This window comes from Meleagris gallopavo, chromosome 1 (assembly GCF_905368555.1).
Source record: "Meleagris gallopavo chromosome 1, MGAL_WU_HG_1.1, whole genome shotgun sequence".
Taxonomy (NCBI): domain Eukaryota; kingdom Metazoa; phylum Chordata; class Aves; order Galliformes; family Phasianidae; genus Meleagris; species Meleagris gallopavo.
In genome coordinates this window covers 79,408,114-79,426,331 of record NC_139404.1, presented here as the reverse complement: position 1 = coordinate 79,426,331, position 18,218 = coordinate 79,408,114, and the positions used below count along the sequence as shown (strand labels likewise).

Below are 18,218 nucleotides of genomic sequence, written 5' to 3'. Positions count from 1 at the left end.
TCTAGTGCAGACGATTTCAGCCTGAATGACTGGATTTATATTTGTAGGTGTCACAAATAACTGAAAATGGATTTAGAAGGGTAAGAACCAGGCAACCTTAATGACAAGTGTAACCTGCTGTGCCATCTTTTAATAAAATATTGTCTGTCACCAAAATTAGCCAACTCTCTTAAAAATTCAGGTTTTGTGGTCTAATTTCTCAGCTCCCTGCAGTCTCCTGCTGTATCCACGTATAATCTATGGCTGTTTGACTTACTACTCTTTGAATTACAATCCCTTTAAACAAGGTTGGAGATTTCTGTTTGGCCAGCTGCCACTTCCCTCTGCTGTCTGTATTTACAACATGAGCATGATGGATTTGATATGTCATAGCTGGCATAATGTGTTGTCATTTGCTCTCTGACAAACTCTGAAGAAATGCTACAGATGCAGAAAAGTTGGTACATTACATGTGGGTTGAGCAATCCGTTTGTTCAGGTGTCAAGGACTGTGGGAGGGACAGGAAAGAGGAAATCACTTCCTAATAATTATGATCACAAGCACCAGGTGACCCAAGGGGCTTCCAGTGATGGACAGTAATGAGGAAAAGAAAAAGAATTAGGAGTTCTGGGAGGAGATGCATAGTGGGAAGAAAGAGTAACAGTGGGGAAGAAATGCAGTGGGGAAAAAATGAACAAAAGGAAGGAAACTACAGAGAAAATGAGAAAAATAAATACACAGAAACATGCAGTGGGGGGAAGAAGCAAGGACAGTGAAAGAGAGACAGCACAATATGAGAAGGGAAGAGCACTGAGAAGTGTTTATACAGATGCACGCACCAGAAACCAGGACATTGGAGTTGAAACCCAAACAGCTGTCACAGGGGAACCTGCGGCATGTCCATGCTGCTGGTTAGGAGTGAGGGCAAAAAGGGGTCTCACCGTGAATTTCTTGTAGAGCTCATAAGTGAGCAGAGGGTTGGGCAGCTCCCTGAAGTACAGCTTGCAGAGTGACCCCACACAGTGGATGTCCTGGAGGTAAACTTCCCGTGTCAGGTCTGGGCATTGGTCAGAAACAAACTCTTGTCTGAAACAACATGGAGGCAAGCAGTGTAGATGAGTAAGAGCTGTACCATGTCAAAACTCCACTCTGCATAATTTTTTCGCAGCTAGAGGATGAAACAAACTGAAAAGCAAAGACGTCTCTATTATCCACTGCTTGGGCCAGATTGGCTTCTGGGACCAGGCCTCAAGACTTTGACTAGTCTCTGGTTTCCCTAGCACAGTTCCACGAGGGGCCTCCAAACTGATATAAAGAGATTGCTTTGTTTTAAAGTGAGAGAGAACAACTCAGCATTTGTGCTGAGACCCTCCAGGCCTTTCCCATTAACAGATGTAAAAGGGAGGCTTTTTTCTTTGTCGTGTATTATATCCCTGTAATGCTGTGTTTCCCTGTTACCAACTTTGGACACCATTTCCCTTCTGCATCAGTGCAGAGCTCTGTTGACCCCAGTATGTGCCTGAGGGACTAACAACACAAAGATGCAGAACAATGTCACTGAATCCCTCCAGCATTCAAACCTTACCTCAGCTTTTGAATGTTGGATGTCACTCCTGAGAGGCGATAGATCCCATCCACGATGCCATGAGTCTCAATAAACTCCGCACAGCTCTTCAGCACATAGGGGACTAGGAGAGGAAAAGCAAGCAAGAGACTGAGAGCAGACCTTATCAATACTTACAAATATCTAAAGAAGAGGATGAAGCCAGGCTCTTCTCAGTTGTGCCCAGCAACCGGATGAGGGGCAAAACAGGCACAAACTGGAACACAAGAAGTTCCATCTGAACTTGAAAAAAAACTTCTTTAATTTGAGGGTAACAGAGCACTGGAACAAGCTGCCCAGAAAAGTTGTGGAATCTCCTTCTCTGGAGATATTAAAAAGCTGCCTGGATGCTTTCCTGTTGTAGGCAACCTGCTTTAGCAGAGGGTTGGACCAGATGATCTTCAGAGGTCCCTTCCAGCCCCTATTATTTTGTGATCCCTAGTGAATACATACCGAGAGCTTCCATAAGTCACCTCAGAGGAGACAGTTCTATTAAACACTTAGCAGAGGCTCTCGGCAGGCTCAGAGAAGGGTCCAATAACAGAAGAAATAGAGGGCAAATGAAAAATAAACCCCACAAAATATCCATGGCTAATTTGTGGATTGAAGATATGCAGTGCTTCTGCCATATCATACTGACATGAGACAATTATTGAGCCTGAAGTCATAGAAACACTGTGGAAAGAAAGGTAGGGCTTCTCTTTTTCTCTTTTTTTTTTTCCTTTCCAGAAAAAGAGGCAATTTCACTCTAATTGAAAGCATGAGGTAAAGCATGAGGGCCCAGGAACATCCCCCCTCCCCAGGATAGAGCTCCAGCCTTGCTGAATCAAGCCAAAAGGACTGATTGGCTTGGATAAAACTCAGAGAAGCATTCACACTTCCATATAAGCCTACATACCCATGGTTTAGTGCTCATAAACTCCCACAGAGGGGGTATAAAGTTCAAATATTGACTAGATCTGCACACTGGCAAAATCTGACATTGGCTTCAAAAGTACTCCATCAACAGAACTAGCCAAGGACTTAACAGCTTTCAAGCTGAGAAGAATCTGAGGCACAACATTTACATCCAGACCTGGATCCAAAGCTTGTGTTTATTTTTTCCCATTATATAGGCACAGGAACCCCCCCATTCTCTTGGTCAGACCAAGCCTCCCTGTCCCCAGTTCTATAACAACCCCAGCTATAACAATAACAGTAAGAGAGTCCTTCCTTATTAGGTGCTAGAAACTACTGTGTATTTAACGCAGTGCTTCACACAGCCATAAGCACAGAAGCCAGTAAATGCAAAAGTTGAAGTTCCTTGCTGTAATGCTGACTCTGCTGCACTGCGCATTCGGAAAGCTGAACAGAAGAAAACAGGCTAAGCCACAGGTTTTACTGGAAAACCAGGCATAGCAATTACTGCATCTTTCTGACACCACAGAGATAATGCCTCTGGCTGGACCTTCCCTGATCTTTCTTGCTCAAGTTCAGGGCTATAATGACACATTAGCACACGCTTCATCATACAGGATCCAAAGACAGCACCACAAGGACAGCCTGAAAAACAAAAAGCTGGCCTATTGTTGTTTTTCTCCAAGGTGCCACTGAAGCCAGAGGCAGCTCGTGGTTTCTCAGAAGCGTGGGCTTGCACTACCACGCAGACCAGGCTGCAGGCCTGGCTGAGGAGGGCTCCCAGGCTGGGGCCTGCCTCAGTGACACACTATTGCTGAGCCCAGAGTCAAGGAAGTGCTACTCTTCTGCCTCTCAGCTCCTACTGAGGGAGATAAAGAGGTCCTTCTTGTGTGTCCCTTAGCGTGGCCAACCCAAATGGAGGCCAAAGAAGTCTGTTCAGAGTAACAGAGAATATTGACTGGGTGGGTTTTGTTTTGGTTGTTTTTTTTTTAGCATGGTTTCATTATGCAGGCACAATAGCCACGATGAATCACACCTAAAGTCCTTGTGCTGATTTTTAAGAGCTTCACATTGCTGGGTTCAGACTAACTAGCAGCTGAGCCTCTGGCAGGAACCTTACTGTATGCAACAACAACATTCATGGGAAATTGGTGAAGTTACGGGGCAAAAGCTTTTCACTAAGCAGTCGTGGACTTTTTTACACCAGTGACTTCCCTGAGGAACAAGGAAAACATTCTTTGCAGTGCCTCCAGCACCCAACTCCTAAGAGATCTGGGTGATATGGAAGGATACAGAGCAAACCAAAAGTATAAAATTTCCTAAATGTCTTGCTGAGAAAAGCCCAAGTGACACATCAAAAAAGAGGACCTTCCTATCCCAAAATAAGTCTTGGTTATCTGTAACCGTAACAGAGAACTTATATCATATGATGATGAGCACGCTAGAAATAAAGAGGAAAGGCAAATGACATCAGGCCTCTTCTTCATTTTTTTCTGGTTAGTCTGCACTGTCTTTGTAGCAGAAGTTATGTGTATGTGGCGTATTAAGATTGCCTTCTTGGCTGAGCTCTCTTTGGGGGGACTAATGTAAGTAAGAAGTAAGCAGTCAAATGAAAGCTGGGCTGATCCTATTCCCTTCAGTTCCATTGGGGTGGAAGAACAGGTGAACCACTCCGTGCTATCTGGAAAAAGAAAACTCAGTTGAACAGAAATCCTATTTGAGTTGGAAAGCTATGTGACAAAATCTGTTAGAAAATTAAACAGCCTTTCATGTAGCCACATGAATACAGTCCATACCAACCGCGCCCTTTGTTAGACACTTTTTAAAACCCCAGTATTAAGAACAAGTGAGCCAAATAAAAATGCATACACTGATGTTTGTTGCATCTAATTTGACCTCTCATAAGTGAGACCTTTTTTTTGCTGAGGTTTAAGTTTCTTTGGGATAAATTAGGTCAGAAGGTCTCAGGCACATAAGCAAACCTCTTATACATAGACTGGAGAAGACCAGCTCCATCTGTTGAAGTAAGATAAAAACAGGCCTAAGGAGAATAATCTGCAGCAAACATATAAAACTCAACTCATTTTTGAAAGTGAGTGAAGACTCCACAGTAGAGATGACCTTAGAGACTCCAGGTGGACAGTATGCACCAACCTCTGTCAATATTTCTAACCCTGCAACCTGCCCTTCTCTTCCAGCCCTGGGCTTCTCCTGTATTTCTGCCAGTGCCCTTCACTCATTATATACATGACTTCCTGCCATACCAGGTCTTTGACTTTTATGAAGAGAAACAGCTAGTTATGCCAAAATGTGTGGCGGTTTCGTGATGTCAATAAAATCTCACACAGGGCATATTTCACTTGCAACCAGAAATTACAGACTTTGACCTCAGATCCTTGGAGGTGAAAGGACTGCATCAGATTCCTGCAAAGCAAGTCCCTAAATGCAGCATTTGTATGAAGCTGGAGCACAATAAGTGTTTTCTTTGAGCAGAACCTGCAGCTCTGAAATTCCTAAGCAGCTCTGACCTCCTATAAAGCTTGGTCTTTACTGCACTTGAGGGATATGAGGTCAGAGTGGCTGTCCTTCCCACATCTAGCCATCTTTGAGATATTTGGATCATTTTGGATCTGGCTACCAACCATAGGTGCAGAAAGAAACAGTCCCAGAGCTGGTGGTGTCTCCTGAAGGAAGATCAGATGGGGATGGGGTTTTGTAGCAGGAGCTGTGCGTGCGTGCAGGCACTGAAAGAGAGGGGGGATGGTCTCCAATCTTGACGCTTCTATAATTAAAACTGTGCTGGAAGCTTAGAAGTTGGAAGAGGCAGCTGGTGTCACACAGACCCCGCTTGTTCTGCCAGACAGCCAAACTGTCCTCATTTAAAACTACAATAGAAACCAGATGGAAGAGGAGAGGAGAGTGTGGAGCAAAGCATCAGTCAGAAGGGAAATTGAGTTATAAACATACTGCACACAAAAGACAATACTTCTCTTCCCCTAGACAAAAATAAACCAGAAGGGCAGTCACAGTAACTCGTTCTACTCTCACTAGATATCACCTCCAAGCTTAGCAGACAGACACTTATCTTCAGCAGGGTCTTTTCTATGACCACAGCTCATGCCAGCTTCATTACTTGTCTGCCACTCCTACCAAACCAGTTGTTACTTCTCTCTCTTCTGTTCCTATAAGCTTCCAGCAGAAGTGATGTGCACTAAGCCTCTCACATCCTAGTGTGGAATGAGAGCTCTCTTCCTTCTCCTGACCTTTCCAAGCCATGGTGTAGCAAAGGTTCCCACCAGTTAGCAAGGAGATCTCTTTCTATCTGACAACGACTTCATCTGTCATAGGGTTGATCTTTAAGGTTCAAAACCAAAACAACCTTTCAGCTGGTACTCAGTTAAATCACTTATCAGCCCTAAGAGGATCACTAGGAGAGAGGGAGTTACCCCATCTTACAAAGACAGTAAAAAGCAAGAAAGATACTAATCCAGCAGGACATGCAAACAACTGCCTGTGTGTTCTTCAGTGATGCCTTCTAGAATAAACTCTTGGTGTCCGTGCAGCATAGAAGGACCCTTGGGAGGAGGTTGTTAAGTTAGCCACACAAACTTGTCAGTGTGGATGCCGTCCAATGAGATTGTGCTTATACTTAGCTAACCTGGACTGGGTCATCTTGTCCAGAGCACACTTTACAAAACTGAACTGAAGAGCAGCAGGCTTCCTTTTTAATTTTCTCCTTTTGTTATTCTCTCCGAAATCTCCTGCCATGGATAAAAACTAATGACAGCTATTCAGATTCTCCTTAGTGCTTTGTTTATGCTACACTGAGGGAGTTTAATTTTATTTTAATTTTAGTTCAAGGAACTAGAGGAATAAATACAGGCATTTCATTTCACTTGAAAGATCAACTTTTGGTTTTTGAGTTGCAAGGAACGGTAGTTTTCTTTTTCAACAATTTCCCTCAAGAACGAATCCTGTGCATAAGAAGTTGTTGGCATTTGTGTTTCATCATTTCAGTTTTTTATTTTTTTAAGTATTTAGGTATTTTTAATTTTTTGTTTAGGTTTTCTTCCATTGCTCTTAACAATAATGCACGTTTCATCATGTCAGTTTGTGAGACAATAAAGATCTAAACAGTCTCTTGTTTCAACTTCTTAAATTACTGAACTAGGAGGTGTTTCCCTCTAGAAAGGAAATGTTTCAGTCTATATGAAGCAAGAGATATTTCTTTGTGCACACAAACATAACAAAACAGTACACATTTTAGAACACACCAGTACATTAACTTGGTCACTTAATCATAGGAAAGGAACAGCGCTGTTTAAGTGGCAATGAGCTTGAGAGTTAGTATATGAAGTGTGACATTTTTCTTCATTTCTTGATGATTCCTTTTTTAAATCACGAGCTTAAATGCTGATTCACTAGATTTTTTTATTATTATTATTTCTGCTTTGCTGATTTCCTCTGACTTCTACTAGGCACAAGGTTGGCTGAGAAGCAGATTCAAAAGATCAAACCATGCTCTTCTCTCCATGGCTTACTCAAGACCTGGTTCACCAAAGCAGCCAGGATTCCAGATTGCTTCCTAGTTCACAGTCCTAACCCATGAAAGCTAGGAACGAATCCTGCCTTGCCTGCAGGATTCTCCTCTGCGTTCCACAGTGCGCTGGTAGCAGCAGTCAGGGATGGAAGGGGCTGCAGTGCCTGGAATCCCTGCAGAGGACCTCCTCTGGCCAGAGATAAGGTGCATTGGCAGAACTGGGGATGGGGAAACTGTGCTCTGCCTACCAGGACAAACAGAGGACTTAATTCTCTGGGTTGTCTGCACATACTTTTCCCCAGCAATAAATTCATTTTACATAAGAAGAAAAAATAAAATGGTCTCATCATCAGCTGCTAGCTTTACTTTGGCTGCAAGCACCAAGCTACCAGAACCACCCTGAACACACACATGCACACCTATGTTTGAACAGTGTGAGGCTGCTAAACAACACCAAACAAGCTTAAAAAACAAATCATCTTGATGGAGCTTTCCTTCTCTCTTTCCCACTCACTGCCATAAACACAGTTAAAAAAGGGATGAATTGCTGATGCCGAGGTGACCCTGTCTGCATGGACAGCACTATTGAATCACTGTGTAAATCACACTCTTTGTATTTTTTTCCCCTCTATTTCTGTGGGAAACATCTCTGCAACGTCATGAAGGTCAGCACAACTCCTTGCAGTGACAGCACCATCCTGAATGGGCTCAGACATACAAAACACAGATGTGTCAGATGCTGTGAGCCAGCCACCTCCATGGCTGGTGTGGGACATGGGAACACTAAGCGCTGCTTGGACTGGGACAGGTGGATTTCAAACAAATGCACTTCATTATAGTCTTTAAGGCTAGTGTGATTTTGAATGGTCAGTGGCAGTGGCAGTCAAGTTTTTTGACTGCTTACATGTCACATTTCTAAACAATTTATAAGGATAAGATACGTAGGAACACCTAATTTTCCAAAGCAGACCTGACAACCAGGATGTTCCAGCAGAAATGAAAGAGCCCACAGCAGACCTGACCAGTACACCAAGGAAAACCTCAGAGAAAGCACTGCATAAGCAAACATTCAATCCTGACTCTCAACCCTAGCAGTCACCATAGCCCTCTGAAATGCTGCCCGTATCTTGACATGGCCAGCCAATTTTGTCGTGCAGGCACTTTTGAGAAGAGATTGTACTAAATACGAGAATAGTTTTGTTAGGGAAACATCCTGCTGTGGGTTTCCTGAAAAAAAAAACAAAAAAAAAAACACCAACAGACCAGATAACCAAACAGGATATCTCCACTCCTAACTTTTATAACTTTGTGGCTTAGGTTTTGCAGAATGGCTCATTGAGCTGTGCATGGTCTCAGCTACCATTCACATACCAATAGCAGATTAGGATTGGTACTGTAGTCAGTTTTGTTCAACGCAGGTAATTGGGGTACTTAATTCTGGTACCATGAGAATGAACAGGCTGTGAGGCAGAGTGCCATTAACATCATTTCTGACGATGCATGCTGAACACAATGTCAAGTTATAAGACTGTGTCAGAGGCTGAAGGGATGCAGGAGCGAGTGGGGCAGCATCAATGCTGCAGCTCAGAGGATCCAGGAGTAGCAGCTTGCAAGAAAAGAATGCCAAAAAGAATGGATGGACAGTGCTCAAGGCACTAGTCTCTTGAGTGCTCACTGACTGCCTTTCATTCAAATCAATAAACAAGTTTATGGACTGCAGCTGTCACACTGTATCCTATTTTTTTCCTTTCTCCATTCCCAAGCACAGACATCTATGTAAGCCATGCTAATCTACTTTGCTGCTGGTAACAAAACAAAGGAAAAAAATGGATTTCATAAGTTTTTTCTGCTCTCAGCAGCTTTTAACCTGAATGCTTTCATTTAGAAGGGCTTCAGCAGCAAGTCAGATAACAAACAGTCCACAGTATCCATATTCTACTTGAGTCTGCAAGCTGATGCTGGCTTGCTCATCTTCTTACAACACCGACATGATGCTAGGAGCAATTGTATGCTATTTTAACTATTTCTCGGCTGTAAAGAGCATAGAAACAATTCAACTGGTGCTTGGGAATTCTTACAAAAGATACTTAGGACCCAGAACCTGGAGAATCCAAGGCGATCAGTTCATATACTCCATGCCTGGCTCTCAGTGTTAGCTTGCTCCTTAATCCTTTCTGAGTTAGATTTTATTGTGCCAGGCAATCTGCAGTTCTCCCTGCTGTTCATTCCCAGCAAATCACTACTGTCACTGTGAGTACTCAGTGGTAGGCTGTAGATCCATCAACACTTGCGGTTCCCTTTCCAAGCTTTCTGCACAGTGAGTTGGTCACATGTGTACATGACAGCCATTCACCAGCCTTAAAGTATATATCCAAGGGTGTCAGCTAATGCAAAATGGCACTACCAGTGAGCTCAGGTATTTTAAAAGAATTCCAGGGGTCAGTCAGTCCCCTGAGAGCCCAGGTCACTGTTTTTTGCAAAGTGCAAAGTCACTGAGAAGCAGGTCCTGGATGAAGCTTTCATCTGGATGAAAACCTGCTCGGCTGAATCTCACAACATGTATTTATATACAATGCTATGTTTTTCTTTCCTTCTCATTTTGCCCTCTGTTACACTGATGGGCTGACGCAGACTGACACTAGATTATGCAGCAATTCTCTTTCACTCAGGCTACTCACTGATCTTGCCTCTAGGTCTCTCCTGGTGAAGATTGGATACAGCAATTTCTAGTGTTTACTCCAAATGGGCTGTTTTACAGATAGTCAACAACTTAGGGCAAAGAGCAGGGGAAATTGTTGAGAATCATTATATATTACAGACAGACAGATGAGGAGCCTAAATAACAAACCCTTAAAGGCTGCCAATGAGAAGTGAAAGGCAAATTAAAACAGACTTTCCAAAAAAGTAAATAAAGCTTTATGATGTCAATGTGATTGAAAACAAACGTGTGAATAATCAGACATTATAGTTTAAAGCCAAGCATTATGAAATTCATTCCATCTTTGCACAGTTGCAGAAGCATATATTTAGACTGAGTGTTTTTACTGCAAGGCTTGCTGGGCCTGACCCAAAGAACCTCACTCATAGAAAAATATCCCATTGAATTCAACTGCATTTTCCACAAGAGGAGAAAAACTCTACATCCAACTCTTACTTTTTACCATGGCATTCGAATCCTAGAAAACTAAGCGTAGGACTGTTAGGAGCATTTTTAGCAGCTTTTCACAAACATAAAATGACGGTATGACGGTGTGACGTTCAACACAGAATGGAGAGTAGAGATTGTTGCTGGCAGTGAGAGGTCACCCCTAAATGCTCCTCCCAGTCCTGCTCAGATGAGAACGAAGACAAGTTAGTCCTCATTTCAAGAGGATTAAGCTGTGAGTGATTTGGATCACTGGTGTTTGTCTGATGAAATGACCTGCTGTTCTATCCATCCTAAGTAACACTGCCCAAGGCATATGATTGCCACAGTCAGTGGACTTGGTAGCTGTGTTCAAGAGGAATGTAGAAAATTCTGCCAGAAAAAATTATTGGTCAGACACACGTACCCATAATATAAATACTTGTCTATCTACATGTATATCAACATGTAGGTGTAGTATGGGTGTGTACAAACATATATATATATATATTTTTTTTACATATACATACAAATAGATGCTTGTATGCATGTACGTGTATGTGAGAGAGATTTCCTATATATTGCCAGGAAATTCTTCTTAGAGAACTTAAATAAGTTCTCAATTGAAATCCAAAGGCCTACAGATGGTGTTTACCAAGTAAAAAGCCACAAAAGCCTTGCTAGGCTGATGTCATCGGTCTGGGACATGCCTCACTATGGGTTGGTTCCCTCATTTGTTGCAGCTTGCTCAGCTAGCCAGGGAGCAAGGCACTGCCACAGACATTTTCTGTGCTCTCTCATTCCAGACAAAGTTCATTTAGCTAGCTCCTTGCCTTGCATATTGTTACTGTACACTGAAGAATTTTCTGAATTAAGTACTTGCTCTTAGACACGGAAAGCAGTTTGTTTGGGGATTAATTCCTCATGCATGCATGTATTTCTGCATTGGGATGTCTCAGTGTGTTGGTTTCACTCAGCAGCTTAGTTAAGAGGAGTAGCCCATGAGAAAGAGGGTGTTTTGGCTGTACGTTTCCACCTCTGGAAGCTGCACCCCTCCAAGGTATGTCTTACAGCCTTAATCTCAGGGATCGTATTTTCCTTTCCATCCATCATGAAGCGTAAAGAGCCCTAAAGGAGGCTGCTAAGCAGCCTGGCCCCAACATCTGGATTTGGTGCTACACCTTCGGGCTTCTTGCAGAGGCAACAGGGAAAACCGCACTGCACCATCTGCCAGCCTCAAGGCAGATCTTGTGTTGCAAGAAGGCTCTTTGACCTCCACAAGATTCATCAAGGGCAGCACAGAAGGCAGAGCATCATTTGCAGATGGTGTTACACAGCCTCCAAGCCTTCCAGAGGCTGATGCTAGGCAGGATGGTTTAGAAGAAAAGTATTCCTATTCATGCTCCTTGTGGCTGCCTCCACTCCAGGACTCAGCACTGATGAGACGAAGCCCAACCACAAGGCCTGGTTTCTCCAAAGCTGAGCTGTAGGGCAGAGGGGTGAGTGTTTCGGAACCAGGGGAAAAATGATGAAAGGAGGCATGGTATGGCTTTTACAGCTCCTAACAAGAAGGGGAAAGAAATCAAGCTGAATTAACTCTTCCAGCATAAAGCTGCCTTCTCGTTCCCCAAAAAAGGCTTTCTATTCCCTCATCTGGCATGGACAAGTCAGGAGAAGTATCTGTCTATAGGGTGCTATGGGCTCTTCTGCGGGAAGAACTGTCCCTATGACTTTCCTCCTGCACAAAAAAAAAAAACAACATTATTTCGACTTGGGATATAGCCTCCCCCTCCCTCCATCTCTCAATAAATAGGCATGGCAACAGTTATCGAGCTGAGGGTCATTTTCTGTGCTAACAATGGGAAAAAAAAAGGCAATATCCAGCTGTTACCAAAGCAGTAAATCTCGTCATTTCACAACTGCTCTCCTCAGTTCCCAAGCCCCCCAACGGATTCCTGATACATTCCATATTTTGCTCTTTATTTTGTTTTCCATTTGGCAAAGGATAGGCTCCGAACCAGTGTGAAGAAAAACAATCTTTTTCTTTTTTTTTTCTTTTTTTTTCTCTTTTTTTTCTTTTTTCACCACGCTATCTCTGCTCCAAGTCAGACCAGGTAGTGCTTATCATTTCCTCTGCACTGCAAACACCAGCGTGCCTTCATTTCCTGCCACTGAGCCCTGGACCTCAGGCTGACATTGTTTTCAAGGCCTCTCTCGCCTGGACGCGCTTCCTGTTGATGTCAGGCCCCTCTTCCTCCCAGAGCAAATGGCCTTCCTGCCCGCACATGTATCCTTTTCCACCAGGACCAGCAGGAGCCATTTTCCTCTACTGAGGCTGAGAATAAAAACAAAAGTAGGGATGTAAAGAGGAGGAGAGGAGGGATGTTTGACATCAGGACATATTTGGAGCCCATCTCCAAGAGGAGGAAGGGGAGAAGAGGTCAAAGCAATAGAGCTGTGTCTCAGCGATGCCGGTATTTGTGAGTACCGGAGAAATCACTTATTAGCAGAGAACATCAGAGACTAATTGCAACTGCCAATTTCTCACTGCTAAGAAACACAGGTTCACAAAAGAAAAGGCTATAGTCACAGCCTCCATGCTCCAGCAGCGCTGTCATAAGCTACGGGAAATGCCAAGACCTTTATTCCACACCATGGCCTTCGATTTTATTCTTTTAAACAGAGGAACCTCTTCTGCTGCCAGTGCAGTTTCATCAACAGCAGAGAAGCTGATGGCAAATGCAGAACATGGCTTACACCAGACTGAAGCCCTTCAGCTTGGCACACTGCCATTGCATGCCCCAGGAGAGGAGGGAGAGCTTGACCCAACACCTTTTTGTATCTCGGCTGGACCACAGCATTTAAAGTTTGTCTTTGTTCCACCAAGAGAAGCTGATGGGCTTTCCCCACATCCCACCAAGAGTTATGAAGGACAAGGTGGCTGAGATGGCAAGGAGTGCCTGAGTGTGTTGAACCTGCCATCTGGGCACCATGGCACGCACAGGGAAGAATGCGGGGTGCAGAAGAGCCCGTGTGTTTATTTACACCACCCTTAGGACTGGGGCTGTGAAGCACATACTGCACCAATTGCAACCCACTCAGGCTACGAACACACCCAGGGTGATAGGAGGCTCTGCACTGTGCAAGAAGCAGCTTGGAAACGCCTGTTTGCAGGCTTCACCGCAGCGCGGGCACGCAGCAGAGCCAGCCCTCGCAATGGCATTTCCTGCCCTCTGGAGTATTTCAGCTGCACGGCTGCCACAGCCTCCGGCACTGGGCGAGGAGCTGGCTTACATTAGGACACATTCCTCTGCAAACTGAGGTTTCCCTTAGCTAGAGAATGACCAGGGAAATAGGTCCCCCTGCATTTTCTACACTGTACCTAAAAGTACTGCCAAAAGAGGGAAAGTGAGAAGAAGGTTTACTGTGGGGTCCCAGTGCTTAGCAATAACCAAATCAGGACCAGACCCTTTAAGTCATGGTCCTCTGGGGATGTTTGATGTGTATTTCAATAAAATTCACTGTTGTAACTTGTTTTTCCCCTTCCTTTCCTATTTGTTGCCTGGCCACATTCTAAATAAAGGGTTACTCTTCCAGCCACTGGGTGTAAATTGCCACAGAGGCTGACAAAATGACTCCAGCTTTATGCAACAGACCCCAAGCCTGGCAGAGCCAGCTGAGTTGCAAGAGAGCGAAGTGGGGCTTCTTACTCAAGGTGCAGTTGCAAAATCTGCTGGTGAGAGGGCAAGATGCAAAGGCAAAAAACCCACCTACATTCTTGTGGCAGAAGCTGGCCAGGGCAGCAGATGCTGGACACCTGGAGCCCAACCCCATGCAGCTAAACCCCAGTGGAGATAAACCCCACGATCACTGAGGACACCAAGCATGCCGCAGGATTGGGTTCCGCTTCCAAGTCTGCTCCCTGAGCAAAGTCTCGCTCCAAGGAAGGAGCACAGCCCGGGATCCCAGCGAGCTCACATTTTCCCTTCATGTTCTCTCTCGGTACGGCTTGCTGTTTGTGAATGAGTTACCTCAATCGCTCTTAAGCAATGTACTGACCAGGAAAAGGGTGTGGGGATTATTAATGGAAAAATCCTTGAATCTTTTAGCCCTATGCATGGCTACAGTTACAAGGAAAACAGGATACCACACTGCATATGGGGAGGAGGAAGAGAAAAGGAACAGAAACTAATGATCTACAGGGACTGACTCGCAGGGAAGAACAAAGTGACGGTGGTAAATAGGCACAGCTGGCCTGAATTAGGAGGAGAGAAGTGAATGCACAATAGCAGACTGCAGAGGGTATAAACACCGTGGAGGGAAAGGGCCCATTCCAGATGATCAAGAGGCTGTAACTGGGAGTGACGGAATGAAATTATGAGGGGAAATGTAGGTTGAGCAGTAGGAAAAACAGCCTAGGAGTGAGACGTAGAATCATGCTGCAGAATTGCCTCCTCCAGGGAAGGGGCGTGAGCTACACTGCCTGGATATTCAGGATCAGGCAAGAGATGCTCTGAAGGGAATGGTCCTGCACAGGCCTCTGCAGTAAAGACAAAATAATCCCACTGTCCTTCCCATGTTGTTATCAGGTAATGCTTCCTAAGCCACGGCAAGATCTTTGGAAGAGCACACTGTGGTAATTGCAAAGGAAAGTGTAGAGTGCCAGCACTTGCTACAAGAAGAGACGACCACAGCCAGCAGCTGGAGTTTGAATTGGATACTGAAGCATGCGGGAAAAAAGGCTACTTGAAAATCTTCCAGCAGAATGATTTTCCAGTGGGAAAGAGTGTATTTCACAGAATCAAAGTGTTTCACAGAAATGCAGGGATTTGGTTCAATTTTTCAACCAAAGAACCATCCAAATACGTTGTTTCCAGAAGGTGAAGTACTTCAACATCATTACTGTACCCATGTACTATCACCTTTAGGATAACTTTTATTTATGGGGAGTTTCTACATTTTTATTCTGATTTTAGGGATAAAGGTAATCTCTCAAGCCAGCTCTAATGGATATAAAGTGATATCCACAGGGGCTGGTTGGTGTCTGCTGCACACTTACGAGGATGGCAGCATCGTTCTTTGCAAGCCAAAGTCCAGACTATTGTGTGTGCTTCCTGTCAGCAAAGAGAAAAAGAAGGCAAGTGTCCTAGGATTTGCTTTTCAGCCCTCAGGTTACAACAAACCCACATTTGAAATCTTATTTGTATCTCACGTCCCCCATTGTGAGGATAAAACCCCAGCACGGCCTTACAGAACACTCTTTGCTTCCATCAGCAAAAATCCAACCCCTCGGCAAGGAGCCTCAAATTCACACAGGAGAAGTATCATTCTCATCCCATAGGTGCAAAAAATGAGAAACAGAAATAAGCCAGCAGCCTGAGGTCATGCAGTGAGTTAGTGGAAGAGCTACGGGTAGAGCTTGCAGTTTTGACACCCGCACCATAACTAAACCACAGCCAGGTTTCTTGCATCCAAATTCTGAGTAAATAGGAACTCACCTCTGAAAGTTCAGAAGCTGATAAAGCACACACAGATTGCAGCTGGTTTATCAGAACCACTGACCCCAAAGGTCAAGCTGAAAACCTCACGCAGATGTGTTTTTCTGGGAGATGCTCAACTCTTACCAGGCTCCTAACAAATCAGAAGGACCCTCCTTACCCAAACCTTCAGACAAAATCTGGAGGCACAGACTAAAACCACAGCAGGAGATTTGGGTCAGAGAGTGCCAAGCAGGTTATTGAAGTGGTGTTTTGGGTTGGTTGCTATAAGAGTTAGTCTTGTACCAAAAGACCAGACAGCAGTACCCCCGTGCTGGGAATGTTGGAATGGGATCCAAGTCTTGCGGCTTGGTCTCCTTTCCAATTCTCTTCTTTTTTCCTCTTGAATGATTCTTTCATAACTGAATACCACAATAATGGTGAGAAGCTACCCAGAGGCCATCTGGAGAGAAACTGTATTACTTCTGATCATTTCAGGGAATGGAGGTTGGTTGGGGGTGGTAAGAGAAGTTGAATTCACTGGTGAAGATGTGATGTTCGGTCTGTTCACAGATCAGTAATCTCAAACTTCTTGCTTTTCCCATCTTCTTCTCTTACCTGACCATTGATTTCCTTTCTCTACCTCTGATCTTTGTTTCACAGGGCACCCACTTTTCTGTGTAGACATTTTCCCTTGGAGAAAAACTCAAACCCTACTTTGGGGGTCTGAACTGAGGTTTATAACACTTCCCCTGCAAAAAGGGATTTGAGTCCGTCATTTCTGATTCAGTCCCATATCTTCCAGCTGCAGCTCTACACTAGATCAAAGGCATCTGTTCCCAGCTTTTGTTCCCTTCTGCATTCCCTTGAAATGTCAGCAAACATGATGGCTCTGTTGATGCCACGAGGGTGGTCTGACCGCTTCCCATGCCGGGCATGCACATTGGGTAGCCATGGAGCAGTCAGCAATTCACCGGGTGCCTCCTCTGGGATGTTGTTGTTCCTTGCACCACGGCAGTGCCCTGAAGCAGCAACACTGCCATGAAATCAACAGAAAACAAATCCACCTCCAGCTGCCCTGGCTCACTAAGGGACGCACAGACTTTGTTCTCAGCCTGCAGCTGGCGATGTCGAGAGTCCAGAGCCCATGCTGAGAGCTCGTGTCTCTCCTTGGGTGTGGGGATGGATGCTCACTTCTCCAGATATTACCTACTTTGTCTGGAGGCCCCTGAGGCCACCCCAGAGTGGGACACAGGCAGTCAGCACTGCCAGCCATGCTGGCTCATGTCATTCCATACAAAGCTAAGGGACAGCCCATGAAGAGCCCAGCCATGAGGAGTACCCACAAAATGTGTCTGCTGTCACAGCAGCACAGGGCAGCTCATGGGAGAGATGAGAGCAAAGATATGCTGTGAGTCGGCTACCAAACCCAGGCCATATTTCTCTGCCCCATCACAGGATCCATGTTTAACCTCCACTGCCTCAGCATCACTCCCTTGCCCATGTGAAGTATCTCTATCACAGAGGATCCTCATGGAACTTCTGGACATTTGTACTGCTCTACCAGCTTTGCCTGCCAATTGCTGCAAAATACCAGCTTTGAGCTTTCTGTCTTTCTGACATAACATGTTTGGCTTCTGTCTGAAGACAGAAGATTCGAAGCTTTGCTGCACTTCCCTGGTTGGTACCTATCATGTTATGGACGTGGTTTTGCTTAGGAATGAATTTGGGCTCTTCATGCTTTCTACTCTGCATCTCTCCTAGGCTCAGTGGACCTTCTGCCATGATGTTGTTTTTACCACAGTTTATAACCAACTCATTTTCTCCAATTAGATTAGAGAAGGGCCCTGGTCAAAGTAGAATTTTGCAGCAAGTCTCAAAATAGATCATATTTGTCTGAAGTTTGGTTTCATTTAAAGTTATTCTGTAGTCAAGCACTCTCAAAACAGACAACACCTCATCTCCAGGTGCCCAGAACATCCCATCCAAGTCACTGTCACTGAGGCTTTCCACTTGAGTGCTCCTCTGATACATATCCAATCTCACCAATGCTTTCTCACCACTCTGTCCCACAAGGGATTCAGGCCAACACAACCTATTTCTTTGGGAGATGATGGTACCACCATCTTCAATGCCAACATCAGTAAATAACAATAGCGTTACCTGCTATTACCTGCAAACCCACCTAAAATTTCATTCTTTTTTCTCACTCCTGCTGGGTTTGTTCTGGTGCAACCCTTGGGCTTTTCTGGAGCTAATCTGCGCCTCATTCTGGTGATAGTGAGGTAAGCGTGGGTGCCACCAAAGCAGTGTGTCACAGGATAGATTCACATCTATCCAAGTCACGTAGACATTACTTTGGTTTTGCTGTTTTGCCAAACAAAATCATGGCTCCTTTACAACAGGGAACACTTGCTGCATATGCAGATTTGAAGCACTTCCACACGGGTTGGCTGCAGCATCTCAGATTTATACTGGTGTCACTGAGGTCAGGAGCTGGCCCAGTGCCACACAGCCTGTGCTTCAAGAGGACCTCAATGCTAAAAAACAGCATACTGAAATGGAGGCAAACTGTTAAAGTGCTGGGGGGAAAAAACA

The 18,218-nt window shown here is 44.6% G+C and overlaps 1 protein-coding gene across 2 annotated transcripts in view; it reads right to left on the bottom strand.

Moving 5' to 3' along the window:
- Positions 1-18,218, bottom strand: part of ARHGAP31 (Rho GTPase activating protein 31) — a 57,247-nt gene that overhangs the window by 22,861 nt on the left and 16,168 nt on the right. For both annotated transcript variants that reach the window (XR_795304.4, XM_010719268.4), the window contains exons 2-3: positions 1,565-1,667; positions 921-1,065 (exon numbers count right to left, since the gene is read on the bottom strand). Coding sequence is in view for 1 of the 2 variants with exons in the window: in XM_010719268.4 (XP_010717570.2) it covers positions 921-1,065; positions 1,565-1,667 (248 nt within the window). In the remaining variant the exon portion in view is untranslated. The remainder of the gene's footprint in view (positions 1-920; positions 1,066-1,564; positions 1,668-18,218) is intronic.